Source organism: Triticum urartu, chromosome 7A (genome assembly GCF_056163025.1).
Source record: "Triticum urartu cultivar PI428250 chromosome 7A, HENAU_Tu73, whole genome shotgun sequence".
NCBI classification, from domain to species: Eukaryota; Viridiplantae; Streptophyta; class Magnoliopsida; order Poales; family Poaceae; genus Triticum; species Triticum urartu.
The window spans coordinates 717,137,857-717,154,245 of NC_141879.1; the positions used below are offsets into that span (position 1 = coordinate 717,137,857).

Sequence of the window (16,389 nt, forward strand, 5' to 3'; positions counted from 1 at the left end):
GTGCAAAGCACGTTGGGAGAACCGGTCTCGCGTAAGCGTACGCGTAATGTCGGTCCGGACCGCTTCATCCAACAATACCGCCGAACCAAAGTATGACATGCTGGTAGGCATTATGACTTATATCGCCCACAACTCACTTGTGTTCTACTCGTGCAAATAACATCAAACCATAAAACCTAGGCTCTGATACCACTGTTGGGGAACGCAGTAATTTCAAAAAATTTCCTACGCACACGCAAGATCATGGTGATGCATAGCAACAGAGGGGAGAGTGTTGTCTACGTACCCTCGTAGACCGCAACGGAAGCGTTGACACAACATAGAGGAAGTAGTCGTACGTCTTCCCGATCCGACCGATCCAAGCACCGTTACTCCGGCACCTCCGAGTTCTTAGCACACGTACAACTCGATGACGCTCCCCGGGCTTCGATCCAGTAAAGCTTCGGGGATGAGTTCCGTCAGCACAACGGCGTGGTGACTATGATGATGTTCTACCGACGCAGGGCTTCGCCTAAGCACTACAACGATATGATCGAGGTGGAATATGGTGGCAGGGGGCACCACACACGGCTAAGGAAGGATCACGTGGATCAACTTGTGTGTCTAGAGGTGCCCCCCTGCCCCCGTATATAAAGGAGCAAGGGGAGGAGGCGGCCGGCCAGGGTGTGGGGCGCCAAGGGGAGTCCTACTCCCACCGGGAGTAGGACTCCTAGTTGGACTAGGAGAGAGAGGGGGGAAATAGGAGGAAGAGAGGAAGGAAAGGGGGGGCGCCGCCCCCCTTCCCTTGTCCTATTCGGACTAGGAAGGGGAGGGGCACGCGGCCACCTCTTGCCTCCTCTCCTCTTCTCCCTTAAGGCCCATGTAGGCCCAACAACCCTCGGGGGGGTTCCGGTAACCCCCCGGTACTCCGGTAAAATGCCGATTTCACCCGGAACAATTCTGATGTCCAAATATATGCTTCCAATATATTAATATTTATGTGTCGACCATTTCGAGACTCCTCGTCATGTCCGTGATCACATCCGGGACTCCGAACTAACTTCGGTACATCAAAATGCATAAACTCATAATAACTGTCATCGTAACGTTAAGCGTGCGGACCCTACGGTTCGAGAACAATGTAGACATGACTGAGACAAATCTACGGCCAATAACCAATAGCGGGACCTGGATGCCCATATTGGCTCCTACATATTCTACGGAGATCTTTATCGGTCAGACCGCATAACAACATACGTTGTTCCCTTTGTCATCGGTATGTTACTTGCCCAAGATTCGATCGTCGGTATCCAATACCTAGTTCAATCTCGTTACCGTCAAGTCTATTTACTCGTTCTGTAATACATCATTCCGCAACTAACTCATTAGTTGCAATGCTTGCAAGGCTTATGTGATGTGCATTACCGAGAGGGCCCAGAGATACCTCTCCGACAATCGGAGTGACAAATCCTAATCTCGAAATACGCCAACCCAACATCTATCTTTGGAGACACCTGTAGAGCTCCTTTATAATCACCCAGTTACGTTGTGACGTTTGGTAGCACACAAAGTGTTCCTCCGGTAAACGGGAGTTGCATAATCTCATAGTCATAGGAACATGTATAAGTCATGAAGAAAGCAATAGCAACATACTAAACGATCGGGTGCTAAGCTAATGGAATGGGTCATGTCAATCAGATCATTCTACTAATGATGTGACCTCGTTAATCAAATAACAACACTTTGTTCATGGTTAGGAAACATAACCATCTTTGATTAACGAGCTAGTCAAGTAGAGGCATACTAGTGACACTAAGTTTGTCTATGTATTCACACATGTATTATGTTTCCGGTTAATACAATTCTAGCATAAATAATAAACATTTATCATGATATAAGGAAATAAATAATAACTTTATTATTGCCTCTAGGGCATATTTCCTTCATATATATATATATATATATATATATATATATATATTTGATGCTTTAAATATTAGCATATTTTTGTATTTGTTTAATCATAATTAAATAAATTTGACTAGGATAAAGATAGAAATCCATGTAATTTGGAACGGAGCGTAGGAAACAATAGATAGATAGATGCTTTGTTCACCTAGAATCTGCATAGAAATTTGAAAACTCACCTACAGAAACTATCCGCCAGCTCACTTGCCTAGTTTTCGTGAACGAAGATACTACATTTCTTATTGATCAGTTTCCTGAAGAATGAACTCCTATACCAAGATGGGGATGCTGCGGCTGTTGCATATGGAGGACAGGACGTGGGAGGCCCTTTCGTTTTTGCTGCCCCTCGGATTAGATAGCTCTTATCTCGAGATGGGGATGCGATGGAGTCATTGAAGAAGGTTCGGACAAGACCTTGCCGGATATGTGGCATCGGATGTGGCTAAGGAAATCACTTCGCAAGGATGTGGCCAAGGACAATGTGCTCCAGGACGTTAAAGCTGAAGGACAACCGTTAGCTAGATTTCAATCCAATGGCTTGGGCAAAATCTACAGGAACAAACAATTTGCCCCAACAGAGAATTGCAGGTGCAAGGCGAACTATTCACGATCCTTTTTTTGCAAGGCATATTTTGGATCCCAAGAGTTCGAATTTAAGTTGAGCAAGCAAAATAGAGACTGGCTAGCACTTTACGTCGATTTAGCTTCGGCAATATATAGCTAATTTTACGCCGGCCTACTGTAGTGTGAACTAACTATGCTTGCATCGAGAAAGCAACAACCTTCTAGTTCATGACAGATTTCATGTAGATGACATGACATGAGAAAAAGGTTGCTTATAAGAATATATACGATAATAATAGGGTGTAACTAGTTTTATACAAAACTGTTTAGTAAATTACAAATGAGTTATGTGTGAGCCTGTCTTGTCTTCTGTATCCCAAACTAGCTAGCCATGCATGGCGCTGAGCAGAGGCGTGAGCACTGATTCGCTGCTACACGTTGGGACGGCGAACGGAGTCTCCTCCGGCATGACAGCGGTGAGGCAGCACCGAACAACGAGGCTGTCGTCTTGCATGGGCGACGTTCTTCTAATTTGCTCTAGATCGTAGAAGAAGTCATCGTTGTCACGGTCGAACGTGTGCGTCATCTTTCGGGACTGGTGGTTCACCACCCCTTTGAGCTCGAAGCTGAACTCCACCGTCATCGGCATCTCGGCCTTGCCCATGCGGCCGCGGCCGAGGCACAAGAAGGACTGTCCGTGGTATTTGGGGCAGAATTTGAGGTACCATCTGCTCCCCCCAATGGCTAAGTGCCTGGAGTAGATACCGTCCTCTTCGGCACGAAGCGCCGCGCTGAGCTCGGAGAAGCTGCGAACGATGAGCGTGTAGGACCCGTCCATGGCGACCTGCGGCGGCTCCTGAACCGCGTTGGGTTTGAACAAGATTCCGAGCAGGCGCGGCCGCTTTGTCGCCTGCTGCTTCTTCTCCAGAGTGCACCGGATGGTTAATGTGTCGCTGGCACACACGCACGACGACGCCTCCAGCTCGCACCTGCGCACGTACATGGTCAGCCTGTAGAAACGGTCCTCTTCTTGGTCGCTGTCTTTGTGGAAGACGGTATGCTGGCCAGTCGCGTCCAGGATTTCGAGCGAGACGTGGGTGCCGGCGAACGATCTGAGGTGATGACCCAACATGACGCCCACCGAGACGATCAAGACGTTCGCTAGGCCATCCTTGTCGAAACACATGGGCAGAACTTCCACATTGCAGACGAGGCCATCGAAGAATACTTTGCCCACGTTCAGCACGCGACGCGACCGCACCAGCTTGGAGTACCACAAAACCGGCAAGTCGTCGGACGTCATCAGCGCCGATCGGCTCGCGGTGCCACCCATTGTCGACGTACCAGTTAAGCACTTAAGCACTTAAGCCCCGTGTGTGTATATTTATGTAGGCCGGCCGGGAGGGAATTTGAGATCGAGTCGGGAGTGGAGTCATATCTTTGTCTTTCAACGATACAAATCCGTAACCGGATTCTGGTTCCTATCGTGTCCTAGAGAAAGTTGACATGATCACGTCCTTGTGATGGGAACCCGATCATGCATGTTTCATGTATGTATATAAATTTTGCCACGCCTGTACAGACAAGTACTGAAGTACTCCTATGTTGGTTGGGCATGCAAAGATGGGGAGCTGCTAACCCGGGCACGTATGAATGCAGCCCCGTACCAAGGCGTAGTGAAGATTAAATATAGATGACACACTTGCTAATAGGAATGAGACCCTCTGACATAACCAAAATTATGACATAGGGAATTCTAAGTGAATAGCATAAAACTATCATAATTCGCGTTAGGGTTCTAAAAAACTACCGAAAATTTGTTTGTCACTAATACCTACCATTTTTGGCACCGGTTGTCTCAAAAAACCCAAATCACCATGTGATTCAAAATTGATCTGAATTATGGCAAGTCAGGCCCGCTCCTAAACAAACCGTTTGTTTGACTGTTAACTTACAGGTGGGGCCCACCCGTAAGCTTCATCTTCTCCTCTTCCTTCTCCCCTCCCCTCCCCTGATCTCTCCCTTCTTTCCTCTGCTCCCGATCCGGTGACGGCCCTCTCACCTCCCAACCCGGCGACCAACCTCCCCAGCTTACCTCTCCCTCGGTTGCCGGAAGACACGCGTGGGAGGTCGGCTGGTGTGCGGCAATGCTCGCAGCCGGCGTATGGCAAGGCTCACGGCCAGCCACCGCTCACAGCCGGCCATGGCGACGGGCTACAGTTGGCCACCTCCACAGGCACGGAGGCAACCGCTGAGCGGCTCCACCACCCACGCCTCCTCCCTCCTCCCCATAGCTCGCTTCCTACGGCGCGTGCGCCGCCCGACCCCATCTCCGGCGGAGCTCGGCCGACTCCCTCACTTCTTGATGGCCTCCTTCAACTCAGGCCAAGCTCGCCTAGTTCACGTCCGAAGGCCGCCGTGCCCGGCCCCATCTGCAACGCATCGAGGCAAGCTCGCCATGGCTGCCTCGCCCCGTCGCCCGCAGCCAGCAGCAGGGAGCTCTCGAGCTCTGCCGCATGCAACAGGGCAGCATCGACGGCCTCGAGCTTCGCCGCGTGCAGCAGAGCAGCAGGGACGGCGCCGCTGAAGGCCGGCCGATGCCCACATCAGCTCCGGCGATGAGCTCGCCAGTGGGGACCTGATTGCTTTTTATTTTATTTTTAGGGATCCATTGCTTTTTATTTTATTTTCAGGGACCTGATTGCTAATTGAGGGATTGAAGATTTTTTTCTTTGAATATGCGGGAGAGACACTGACATGTAGGCCTCACATGTAAGTTAACGGTCAAATGAACTGTTATCTTACTGGCGGACCCCAGCTATTATAAACCTGATCAGAAGTTAACCACTCGCCCATTTGAATTTTTTGAGAAAGCCGACGCCAAAAGTGGTAGGTATTAGTCACAAACAAATTTCCGGTAGTTTTTTAAAACCCTAACACGAATTATGATAGTTTTATGCTATTCACTCGGGAATTCTAATTCGAATTCATCGTTCGTGCACCATGCAACATCAAATAAGAGACACTCATGGGTGCATGGCTCAATCGTCCAAGAATTGTTATGTGGCTCAGTCAGTCGAGTGTGTACCAACATAGAAATCCATTGTTTGGATGAATTAAGGACGGGCTGATTGTGGATGAATGAAGGACGAGCTCCTCTCCATACCAAGGAAGAAGTCTATTGCCCTTGGCCTTAGGTAGGATATTAAATGCACATTGATAGTAGTAGAATATTAATTGCACATTGATAATAGGTACTCTCTTCGTACGAAAATACTTGTCATCAAAATGAATAAAAAAGATGTATCTAAATGTATTTTAGTTCTAGATACACCCTTTTTGTCCATTTTGATGACAAGTTTTTTCGGACGGAGGGAGTAGTTATTAATTGTGCATTAATGGTTAGCTTTGACGTTTGTATTACTCTAATTTCAAATTGATGAATGTTATTTTATTAAGTATAAAATCATGTAAGATTGGATTTTTTTTTCAAAAATGTGAAAAATAAAAAATCGAGATAATAAAGAAGAAATCGAAAAAAAAATGTACAGTGGTAATTAGGTCAAGCCGCCTAGAAAAGCAACGATAGCGACACGGCCGCCTAGCGTGACGTGTCATTTTTTTTATGATTCTCGGCCTAGCCACGTGGCTAAAATGAACATGCAGACTTGCTCCAGGACACGATAGGAGCCAGAATCCAGTTACGGCTTTGTATCGTTGGAAGACAGATATGACTCCTCCCGACTCGATCTGGGATTATACACAGGCGCGATCGCCTCACAGGTCACAGCTTAGTTGGTACCGTCGACAATGGGTGCCACCGCGAGCCGATCGGCGCCCATGACGAGCGTGGTGACGGTCCCCAGGTACTCCAAGCTGGTGCGGTCGCCTGACGTGCTGACTGTGGGCAAGCTCTTGTTCGGCGACCTCTACTGGGACGTCCAAGTGCAGCCTATGGGTTTCGACGAGGACGGCCTAGCGGAGGACTTGGTCGTCTCGGTCGCCATCAACCGCGGGCTGCACACACTCGATTCAGCCCTCGGCACCTACATCTCCATCGAAATCCTTGACGCCACCGGCAAGCACACCGTCTTCCACAATGAGAGCAACCGGGCAACGATACAAGAACCCAGCGAGTGCTTCATGTTGTGCCTATGCGTGAGCAGGAGGGAGCTGGAGGCGTCGTGCTGCGTGTGTGCCCGTTACAACGAATTCACCCTCAGGTGCACCCTGGAGAAGAAGCAGCAGCAAAAAAAGCGGCCACGCCTCCTCGGAAACTCGTTGAAATCCGATGCTGTCTTGGAGCCACCGCAGGTCGCCATGGCCGGGTCCCACACGCTTACCATCGGGAGTGTCTCCCAGCTCAGGGCGGCACTTCAGGACGGGGAGTGTGCCTACTCCACGCACTTCGCCGTGGGAGGGAGCACATGGTACCTCAAATTCTGCCCCAGATCGTATAAATTGACTTACCTGTACCTCGTCCGCGCGAACAAGGTGGAGGAGACCCCGGTAACGACAGCCGAGTTCAGCTTTGAGCTCGAGGGGGCGGTGAACTTCGAGTCCCAGAAGATGAGACACACATTTGACCGTGACAATGATGACTTCTACTGCCAGCTGGAGCAAATTGGCGCGTCGCCCATGCAGGAGGACCGCCTTGTTGTTCGGTGCTGTCTCGCCATTATCATGCCGGAGGAGATTCCGACCGCCGTCACCTTGTGCAGCGAATCAGTGCTGACTCCTACTTGGCGCCATGCATGCCTGGCTAGTTTGCGTTGCAGAAGGCAAGTTCAGGCAAAATTAGTATAGCTCCACATGCCGGCAAACTCATTTGTAATTTTTCTTTTTTGGTAGAAGAACTTATTTGTCGTTTACCGAATAGCCAGGTACAATGTCGGTTTTGCTATTTATCAACTTGCTGAGATTTAGTTGTCGTAAGTTTCTTTTTGTTGTTTTCATAAGTTTGTCGAGCGGCCATTGCTGTCACTTTTCTAATGAAGTCAAGCCCCTTCTGGATGTCCGTTGTTGCACTATGTTGTGTCTTACCATAGACAAGAGGTATATACACCTTCTTCACCAACTTTCAGTTAAGGTGACGGCTAACGGCTTCCTTGACACTAGCTTTCAGAGATTATGAGTTGTTGGGTTACGGCCCCGTCGGTATGTGTCCTTTTTGGTTTTCTTTTGGACGCCGATATCTACTGTTCGATATGAGGATTGACCTCCTAGACCAAACGAGTCGTTCGGTGGGAAAGATCGATCAAATCGAACGAGATCGATCACGCGATCTGTATATAATGGACGTGGCTAGGGAACGCCTGGGCGCTCGCTCACAAGATCGAGCACACCTTCCGTTTTGGGAAAGGAATCAGGAGATATGCTAGAAATAGGAAAGACCAGGCTACAGAGCGCATATGGTCCCCCCTCCTACCAGCATGTGCTCACCCGAACCGCACGCCCCACCTAGTCCCCATCTCCCCTCCTTTTCTTGGATCCCGACGCCAAGCCCCCAATCCTCCAACCGTCGCCCTCCTTCCTCTCGTTCCCACCTAACCCTCTCCAGAATCCTCTCTCCTTTAGATCTAAAAAGCTTGGCAACCATGACGCCTTGAAGAGAGCATCTTGCTCCCCTCCTCAAACGCTCAAATCAAGTTGCAGCAATAAACAGGTGACAAAACCTACACACCCCTCTCCATCTCCTCCCCCTTTCACTTGTTTTAATTGCTGGGATACTTGAGCAGCAAAAAAAAGGTTGATCATTAGTAAAAACTTGGTTTGGCTCCTTGATAAGAAAAGCAGTTGGGCAAAACACACAGTTCCTATAAGATCTTGAAAATAGAGCTACCAAAAAGCTAGGCAACTATGTACTGCAAGTAGAGAGCCTAGAAAAAACTCAAAAGAGTAAGACCACATGAGGCAACTTTAGCTATGATTTCCGGCAACTTCTACTAAAATTTGAAGCAACTACTATCAAGCATGTAAAAAATGACTGTTGCCTATATCAAAGAAAGTTCCTTGCAGTAAAAATATCATGCATCCACTGTGCAAATGTAAATAAAAACATGCAACAACTTTTCTGTGATTTTAGGCAACTCATGCTAAAATTTGAAGCAACTAGTGTTGGGCATTAAAAAGGGGTCTACTGCCCCTATAAACTCCTTGCAGTAATATCAGGCAACCCTTTTGCAAGAAAACAAAGAACCACAAAAACAACATGTAGAGGACAACATATATAGGTGGTAGTAACACACACATATATAGGTGGCAGTAACTCATATATAGGTGCATTATATACAAAGGGGAAAAATCTAAAAAACAGAGTCACATAATATCAAAGTGAACTAGCCATAGGTTCACATGGCTGATAATTTCTTCCCTGGAGCGGAACCTAACACACAATGTGGACTGAAAAAATGCCCCACACACCACTAGGTTCTCCACCATGCCTTCTAGTCATCGTCCTATAACCTCTTTGTCAAAAGAGGAAGGAAATAAAAACGCATTGATGTTGGGCGTAAAATGTTGCTGGAAAAGAAAAGGAACATTTGTATAGAAAATGGAAAAATCACAGAATCATTAAATAAACAAATAAACATGGAACAAACAATTTCCCCTATTGTTGACTTTGTGTTGTACAATCTGTTTCCCTAATTGGTTGCCCAAAAAACTTGCCTGTAAACCCTACAAAAGTTGCCCAAAAAACTTGTTCTTGCAAGAAAAAAACAGCCCCCCCCCCCCCTAGCAAACTCTCTTGCTCTCATATATTTGTGATTCCCAGTCCTGCTGTCCACCGCAACTCCCATCTAGTTGTGTTGCTTTTATATTTTCTCATATGTTGCATGCTTGTTGTGTCAGTAGTTGCCTCTGATTTATATTAAGTTGCTTTCTCTGATGTGGTTACTTTTATGAGCTGAAGGAGGCAGACACGGATTTATTTTCCAAGTGCAAGATGGATGCCGAGGGGAGGTGTGAGAATTTATTTTGGGTGGATGCTCCAGCACGGAAAGCTTATACATCGCCTTATCATGATTGTGTCTCGTTCGATGCAACCAACCTTACAAACATGTATAACCTTGGGGACACACAAACATGAAATGACAGGCAAAAAAGGTTCTAAATTAAAAGAAAAACTAAAGTAAGCAACTATATTCTCTAACACAGACAATTCTAATGTGATTCATGGGCAACTATTAAAAACATAAAATGTGTTATCCCAATATGGCACTGTTCCATGGGAAAAACTTACGCATACTTTACCGAAGAAGGGTTCCCATCCGCTTTATATATATAAGCAACCGTCACCAAGCCATCCGATACAAACACACCGAGGCGGCGACGAGGATAGAGTAGGGAGGGAAGGTGGGGTTGTGCTTGCCGGCTAGGGTTTCCCCTCCGGTCACCTGCGGATGCGACACAGAGGGAGTGGGAAGGACTCATGAATTGTTTTCTTCTGGTTCAGTTCCACCGCATAATTTTCCATAGATTCCTTTCCTTATCCCGTCCTTAATAACTGCCTTTGTGAGATTATTGTTTCCAGGCTTTTGACCCTCAGAAGAACAACTGGTGTTCCCCTCATCAATATATATTACTATTCCAAGAATTTCTAGGCAAGTGTTCATGTGAATTGAGCAACTCCATATATATTCTGATGCAACTTAATCTGCTATTGTGTTTTTTTATGATAGAAAAATGTCGATGTGCTCTGTTTTGGGATTGATTGGGCCAACTATAATATAAATAAAAAATACATGTGATGAGTGTGATGAGGTGAGTTAGGGTTTAGGCACCTAAAAAATGAAAACTCACCTATTAGTCACCCCCCTATTCTCTCTGGAAAAATTAAGTCAACTATTGTCGTGGACTGAGCAAATCCCGTTGTCAAAAAATGATGCAACTCCCTACTTCTTAACTTTTATAATTACCTCTTGTGTGTCTTTCTGTCACCGTTTCACCTCACTTCCTTCTTCAAATGCATCAACGTCATGATTTAATTTCGTTCCCTGCACCCACGCTTATGTCTGGCCAGTTGGTTTTTTGAAAATAACAATATGTCAAACAGAAAGAAGCATGGGTGATATAGTAAAAAAAATTAGTATCTCAAAAATGGAAAAAAAGATATCTCGAAACACACATGTACGCCCTATTGCTGCGCCGTTTCACCTCGTGCATCATTGGCATCACCAACCCTTTTTGCTTTTGCGTACCTTTTTAGAAACATTGAAGAAAACACATGATGTGCAACAAAACAAAAAAACTAAGAAACTAGCATATGCTTCTTGGGCAACTACTATACACCTCCTAACCAAACACATGATGAGCGACAAAAACAAAAACGTAAGCAATTAGCATATGCTACTTGCGCAACTACTGCACACCCCCTGACCCATCCTATGCAACTTCTCAAAATTGTTCAAGTTGATAAGCAGAGCCATAGGTTCACCTCCTCCTTGTTACATACTACCTCCGTCTCTGTGTATAAGTCATTTGTGTAGTTCTAGGTCGAAAATTTAACTATCTAAATATATATTATATGTGACAAAATATATATATATATATATATAGAAACTACATCCATGTAGAAATCTAGTGATATACTTTTCATGACATATAACACATATTTAATTCCTCAAATTGATGACCTAGAACTACATGAATGACTTATATACCGGGACGGAGGGAGTAAATCAAAAGCTTGAGTTCCCGATAAAAACCAATGAGTCCAAAAATGTTGTAGAGAACATCACAAAAATATGTGTGCTCTGATACGTCTGACAAACATCTGATACATAGAAAAACTTGATGAATCAATGGACATTTCACAAACCTCTCACAAATGTTTCTATACATACATAGGCGCAAGCACGGGCATACACAACTCATTTGTTGATCTACTACTTTGCAGCTCAACACTAAGCCTATACATGAAAAATCTATTCATCAGTGAGTAGTTACATCTCTCCCATGTTGTCGTAACCAGAGATATTTAGCAAATCGATCAATATCTAGTGACTAGTGAGTACTTATTCTAATCGAACTAGGAGCAGGTCTCTCTCACTAAAAATTTCAACATTCATACTTGTTCATCTGGCCCAAAACCATCCCCCAACACCCCCATCAACTCCGTCCTTACTTGAAAAATCTGAGCAACTGGTACTCAAGTTGAGAGAAACTCATGCCGTATTGTCAACAACTCTTATATTTCAACTATCTCACCTTGTGTGTCACTCCAGACTGCTTAACAAGCATGCCACTAATACGTCTCCATCGTATCTACACTTTTTGTTTGTGTCATGCCAATAATTTACAACTTTTACATACGTTTGGCAACAATTTATATGATTTTCTTGGACCAATATATTGATCCAGTGCCCAGTTCCAGTGCCTGTTTGTTGTATGTTTTTTGTTTCATAGAAAATCCATACCAAACGAAGCCCAAATGCGATAAAAATTTACGGAGATTTATTTTGGAATATATGTTATTTTAGCAAAAAATAATCATCACGAGACAATGCTCACAGGGCCCACAAGCTAAGTGGGAGCGACCCCCTACCCTGGTCAAGCCCAGCAGGCTTGTGGCTACCCGTGAGGCAGTTGGGGCCCTTCTTTATCCGCAAGAAAGATAATTTCCGGATAAAAATCTCCTCAAAATTCCAGCTCAATCGGAGTTACGGATCTCAGGGAATATAAGAAATGGTGAAGGGCCAGAAATAGAATGTGAAACAAAAGAGAAATAGAGAGAGACGGACACACACACACACACACGCACACATATATATATAGTAACTACTGCACACCCCCTGGTTTTTATATGTCATGAAAAGTATATCACTAGATTTCTACATGGATGTAGTTTCAATATATATATATATATTTTGTATGATCGTGTACTATATATATATATATATATATATATATATATATATAGAGAGAGAGAGAGAGAGAGAGAGAGAGATATCCAATCTCGGAGGGCTCCTGCCCTCCGGGAGCTATGGAGGCTATGGACCAGAGAGGAAACTCTTCTCCCATCTAGTGGGGAGGCCAAGCAAGAAGAAGAAGGAGGGGGGGGGGGGTTGTCTCCCCCTCTCTTCCAGTGGCATCAGAGTGTCACTGGGGGAACCATCGTGACGACGATCTACACTAACAACTTCGCCGCCGTCATGACCAACTCTCCCCCCTCTAGGCAGTGGTCTAACCTCTCTATTCCCGCTGTAATTCTTTACTTGAACATGGTGCTTAATGCTATATATTATTATCAAATGATGTGTGGCCATCCTATGATGTTTGAGTATATTTCTTTTGTCCTACGGGTTAATTGTGGTATGGTGTGATTGATATGAGTTCTATGTTATTATGGTGCTGTCCTATGGTGCCATCTGTGTCCCGCAAGTGTGAGGGATTATCGCTGTAGGGTTTTGCAATAAGTTATAATTCGCTTATAGTGGGTGGCTAGAGTGACAGAAGCTTACACCCGAGTAAGGGTGTTTTTGCATATGGGAATAAAGAGGACTTGTTACTTAATACTATGGTTGGGTTTTACCTTAATGATCTTTAGTATTTGCCGATGCTTGCTAGAGTTCCAATCATAAGTGCATATGATCCAAGTACGGAAAGTGTGTTAGCTAATGCCTCTCCCTTATTGCATATCATAAGCATCTACCATGTTATACTCACTTTCCTATGGACAATCTTTCTCTTTATGTTACAAAAAGCCCTCTACTAAACAACTAAATTTTATTATCTTGGAAATTACTCCTAGTTTTATTCTCGCTAAGTACTTCTAGTTTTATTCTTGCAAATTTATCCTATCACACCTACAAAGTAGTTTTATTGTTGTTCTAGGTAAAGCGAACGTTAAGTGAGCATAGAGTTGTATCGGTGGTCGATAAAACTTGAAGGGAATATTAATTCTACCTTTAGCTTCTCGTTGGGTTCGACACTCTTATTTATCGGAAAAGCTACAATTGATACCCCATACTAGTGGGTTATCGAGACCTTTTTCTGGCGCCATGGGGTGTATGGCACGCCCTGTCGCCTTGTGACCTCCTCATGGGTCCACTCGGCTATTTCTTATTTTTGTCATTTTTCTAACTAGCAGAGCGGCCTGTGTAAATATGCGGGCCAGTACTTTCAAAGTAAATATTTTCCGATTGTTCATCAATTGTTACTCTTAGATATATATTGTGACCATTTTATTTTTAAGAGGAATTCATCTTTCATGTTTTGTAAATTATTAGTGGAGGACATAGTTATTCGCTCCTAGTGGGTTTTATGAATGCAGTTGAACATGTTCGTGCTCTGTTGTGGGCTTGCATTAAATGGAAATTCCACATGCATAGTCCAAATATGAATTATTTGTACTGGTTAGAAATGTTTTTTTGTATGATCGTGTACTATATTTTTCATGGTTTTGGTTAAAATGTTTGTAGCATATAAAATTATATAATTTAGGCGAAGACACATATGTGGACTATACTTTTGACGGGATTTATTGACACCGTTTTGTGGGGACAACGTATTTGATGTGTTCAATCGTCATTTAAAACCTCAATCTCATTTTGAGACCATACTATAAAAAAAATAATGTGAAAGATTTCGAAAAGTATATATATTGATAATGTGCCATGTGCATTATGATTGTTGTCAAAAAATCATATAATATACCCACACATAAAGTTTGGTAACATATGCATACTTTATATTATTACTTTTTGTAGTCTTATGATGATCTTGTGTTTAGAAGTATTTACGGAAGTTTGTATTTTTCCTATGCATTACATATATATTACTACAAATTCTAGTGGTAAAAAGCATGATATATTTCTTAGCTGGAAGGGGTTGATAAAATGTGGATGTGTGCATTGATGTAGAATATATTAATTTGTGAACAATTTGTATAAGGATTACAGAAATAGTATTGAACATAGTATCAAAAGTATATATACACTATAAATGATGTGTCCAGAAGAAAGTTGGAGATGCCAATATAATTCAAAGAATCAAAGGACAAGTAAGCAAACAAATGTATGTTCTTGAGACATTACGACATAGATAAGAGGCGACGCCAAGATCATCATGCAATTACTGCTGGTGGTTAAATTCCTATATACAAACATTTTGAGTGTGTATAAATAAATATCTCTCAAGCAATTGGGCCAAAAACATCTTGAACAAACTCTAATTTATTTAATAATAATAATTATTATATCACGAGATAACAAAGTATTAATTGCTAGCCTTAAAGAACAACCTTAATCAGTAGGTTCCCTTCCTAATCATCATTAGTGATATTTATAGAGTTATACATCATGCAGGAGGCAGGGTAGCCAAAATATCTCTGAAGTGCCCCATCACAAAACATTGTGAGTGAAAACAATGGCGTTACTTTATTTGATTGAATCTTCTACCCCCAAATATTTGTAAAGATGATTGGAATAAAACTGTACAAAATAGTTAATTGTAGATCTTAGCATATAATAAACCATGCAGTAAAAAGCATGATGCTTAATTACATTATTTGAGCGAATATTGAGCCCCACACCTACACGTACTATAGATTTGTAGGACCAACACATACATAGTTGATCATTAGTTAGTAAAATGAAACTGATATGATGAAATCCTTTCATATAGATGACGGTATAATAATAAATAGCCCCATTCGGTGGCGGAGCCAGGAATTTCTTCCTTGGTATTCATTGGTATTCATTTGCGCAATTTTATAGCAATATGACAACAAATAGACAACAAACTAGTAGCAGTATATCAATGGATCGGCAATTCTTTGGTATACCATGGAAGTCCAGGGAAGACCCCTGGCGGCGCCACTGGCCCCATTACACTAGTAGAAAAAGGGTCAAATGTGAAGCACTTTAGTGCCGGTTTGAATTTGAACCGGCACTAATGTGACCATTAGTGCCGGTTCGAACGGCTAGGCGGGCGGGTATCATTAGTACCGGTTCGTGGGTAACCTTTAGTACCGGTTCATGCCACGAACCGGTACTAATGAGGTTGTGTCAGGCTATGGTTGGTCTGGGGCCCATGAAGACCTTTAGTATCGGTTCATGCCATGAACCGGTACTAGAGTTTCTTTGTAAGCTGATTTTTAGTCCCACCTCGCCAAGAGAGAGGCAGTATGAGCGGTTTATAAGCCGTGAGTTGCAATGCTCACCTACATGTTGATTAACTTCAAGCCTTGTGGAATAGTATAGATTGCACTGAGCTATGTGCAGTGCAGTCTACACTATTCCGAATGGCTTGAAGCAAATTAACCAGCATTGCACCTCTTTTTTGTTTTTAATAACTTATTTGAACTCTGGACTTCTTTTGTGTTCAGTATGCAGCACTCAAAGCGACGTCATCAATTTCCAACATGTTCTGACATCATTTGTTGTTTTTCGGTCATTTAACGCATGTACTAACTACACTATTCCGAATGGCTTGAAGCAAATTAACCGGCATTGCACCTCTTTTTTATTTTTAATAACTTACTTGAACTCCGGACTTCTTTTGTGTTCAGTATGCAGCATTCAAAGCGACGTCATCAATTTCCAACATGTTCTGACATCATTTGTTGTTTTTCGGTCATTTACCTAATTGTTTTAGAGAGCTAAATGACCGTGAAATTGAAAATCACTACAAAATGAATCCTGAAAATGTTGAAACTTGGCATGGTATCATCATATCACCCGCATAGCATGCATGCGCGAAAGAGTAGAGAGGGTCACGGCAAAAACTGGACGCACTTCGTGTACAAACTGAACAAACTCTTTCAGAGTATCAGGGTTTCGGACGAGAACTCATCTGTTACACAGCCACTTCAATTTTTTTAAACTTATTTGAACTCCGGACTTCCTTTGTGTTCAGTATGCAGCATTTAAAACG

At 43.5% G+C, this 16,389-nt stretch overlaps 2 protein-coding genes across 2 annotated transcripts; one reads left to right on the plus strand and one right to left on the minus strand.

Annotated features, from left to right (window-relative positions):
* Nucleotides 1-2,896: 2,896 nt before the first annotated feature.
* Nucleotides 2,897-3,844, minus strand: LOC147962118 (uncharacterized). The gene has a single exon (XM_087536402.1). The coding sequence runs from the start codon at nt 3,842-3,844 to the stop codon at nt 2,897-2,899; it is 948 nt and encodes a 315-aa protein (XP_087392528.1).
* A 2,477-nt stretch (nt 3,845-6,321) lies between these two features.
* Nucleotides 6,322-7,317, plus strand: LOC147962119 (uncharacterized). The gene has a single exon (XM_087534060.1). The coding sequence runs from the start codon at nt 6,322-6,324 to the stop codon at nt 7,315-7,317; it is 996 nt and encodes a 331-aa protein (XP_087390186.1).
* Nucleotides 7,318-16,389: the final 9,072 nt, after the last annotated feature.

Bases quoted from the DNA above. Each gene is read 5' to 3' on its own strand.
- LOC147962119 (XM_087534060.1), top strand. From the start codon at position 6,322: ATGGGTGCCACCGCGAGCCGATCGGCGCCCATGACGAGCGTGGTGACG.
- LOC147962118 (XM_087536402.1), bottom strand. From the start codon at position 3,844: ATGGGTGGCACCGCGAGCCGATCGGCGCTGATGACGTCCGACGACTTG.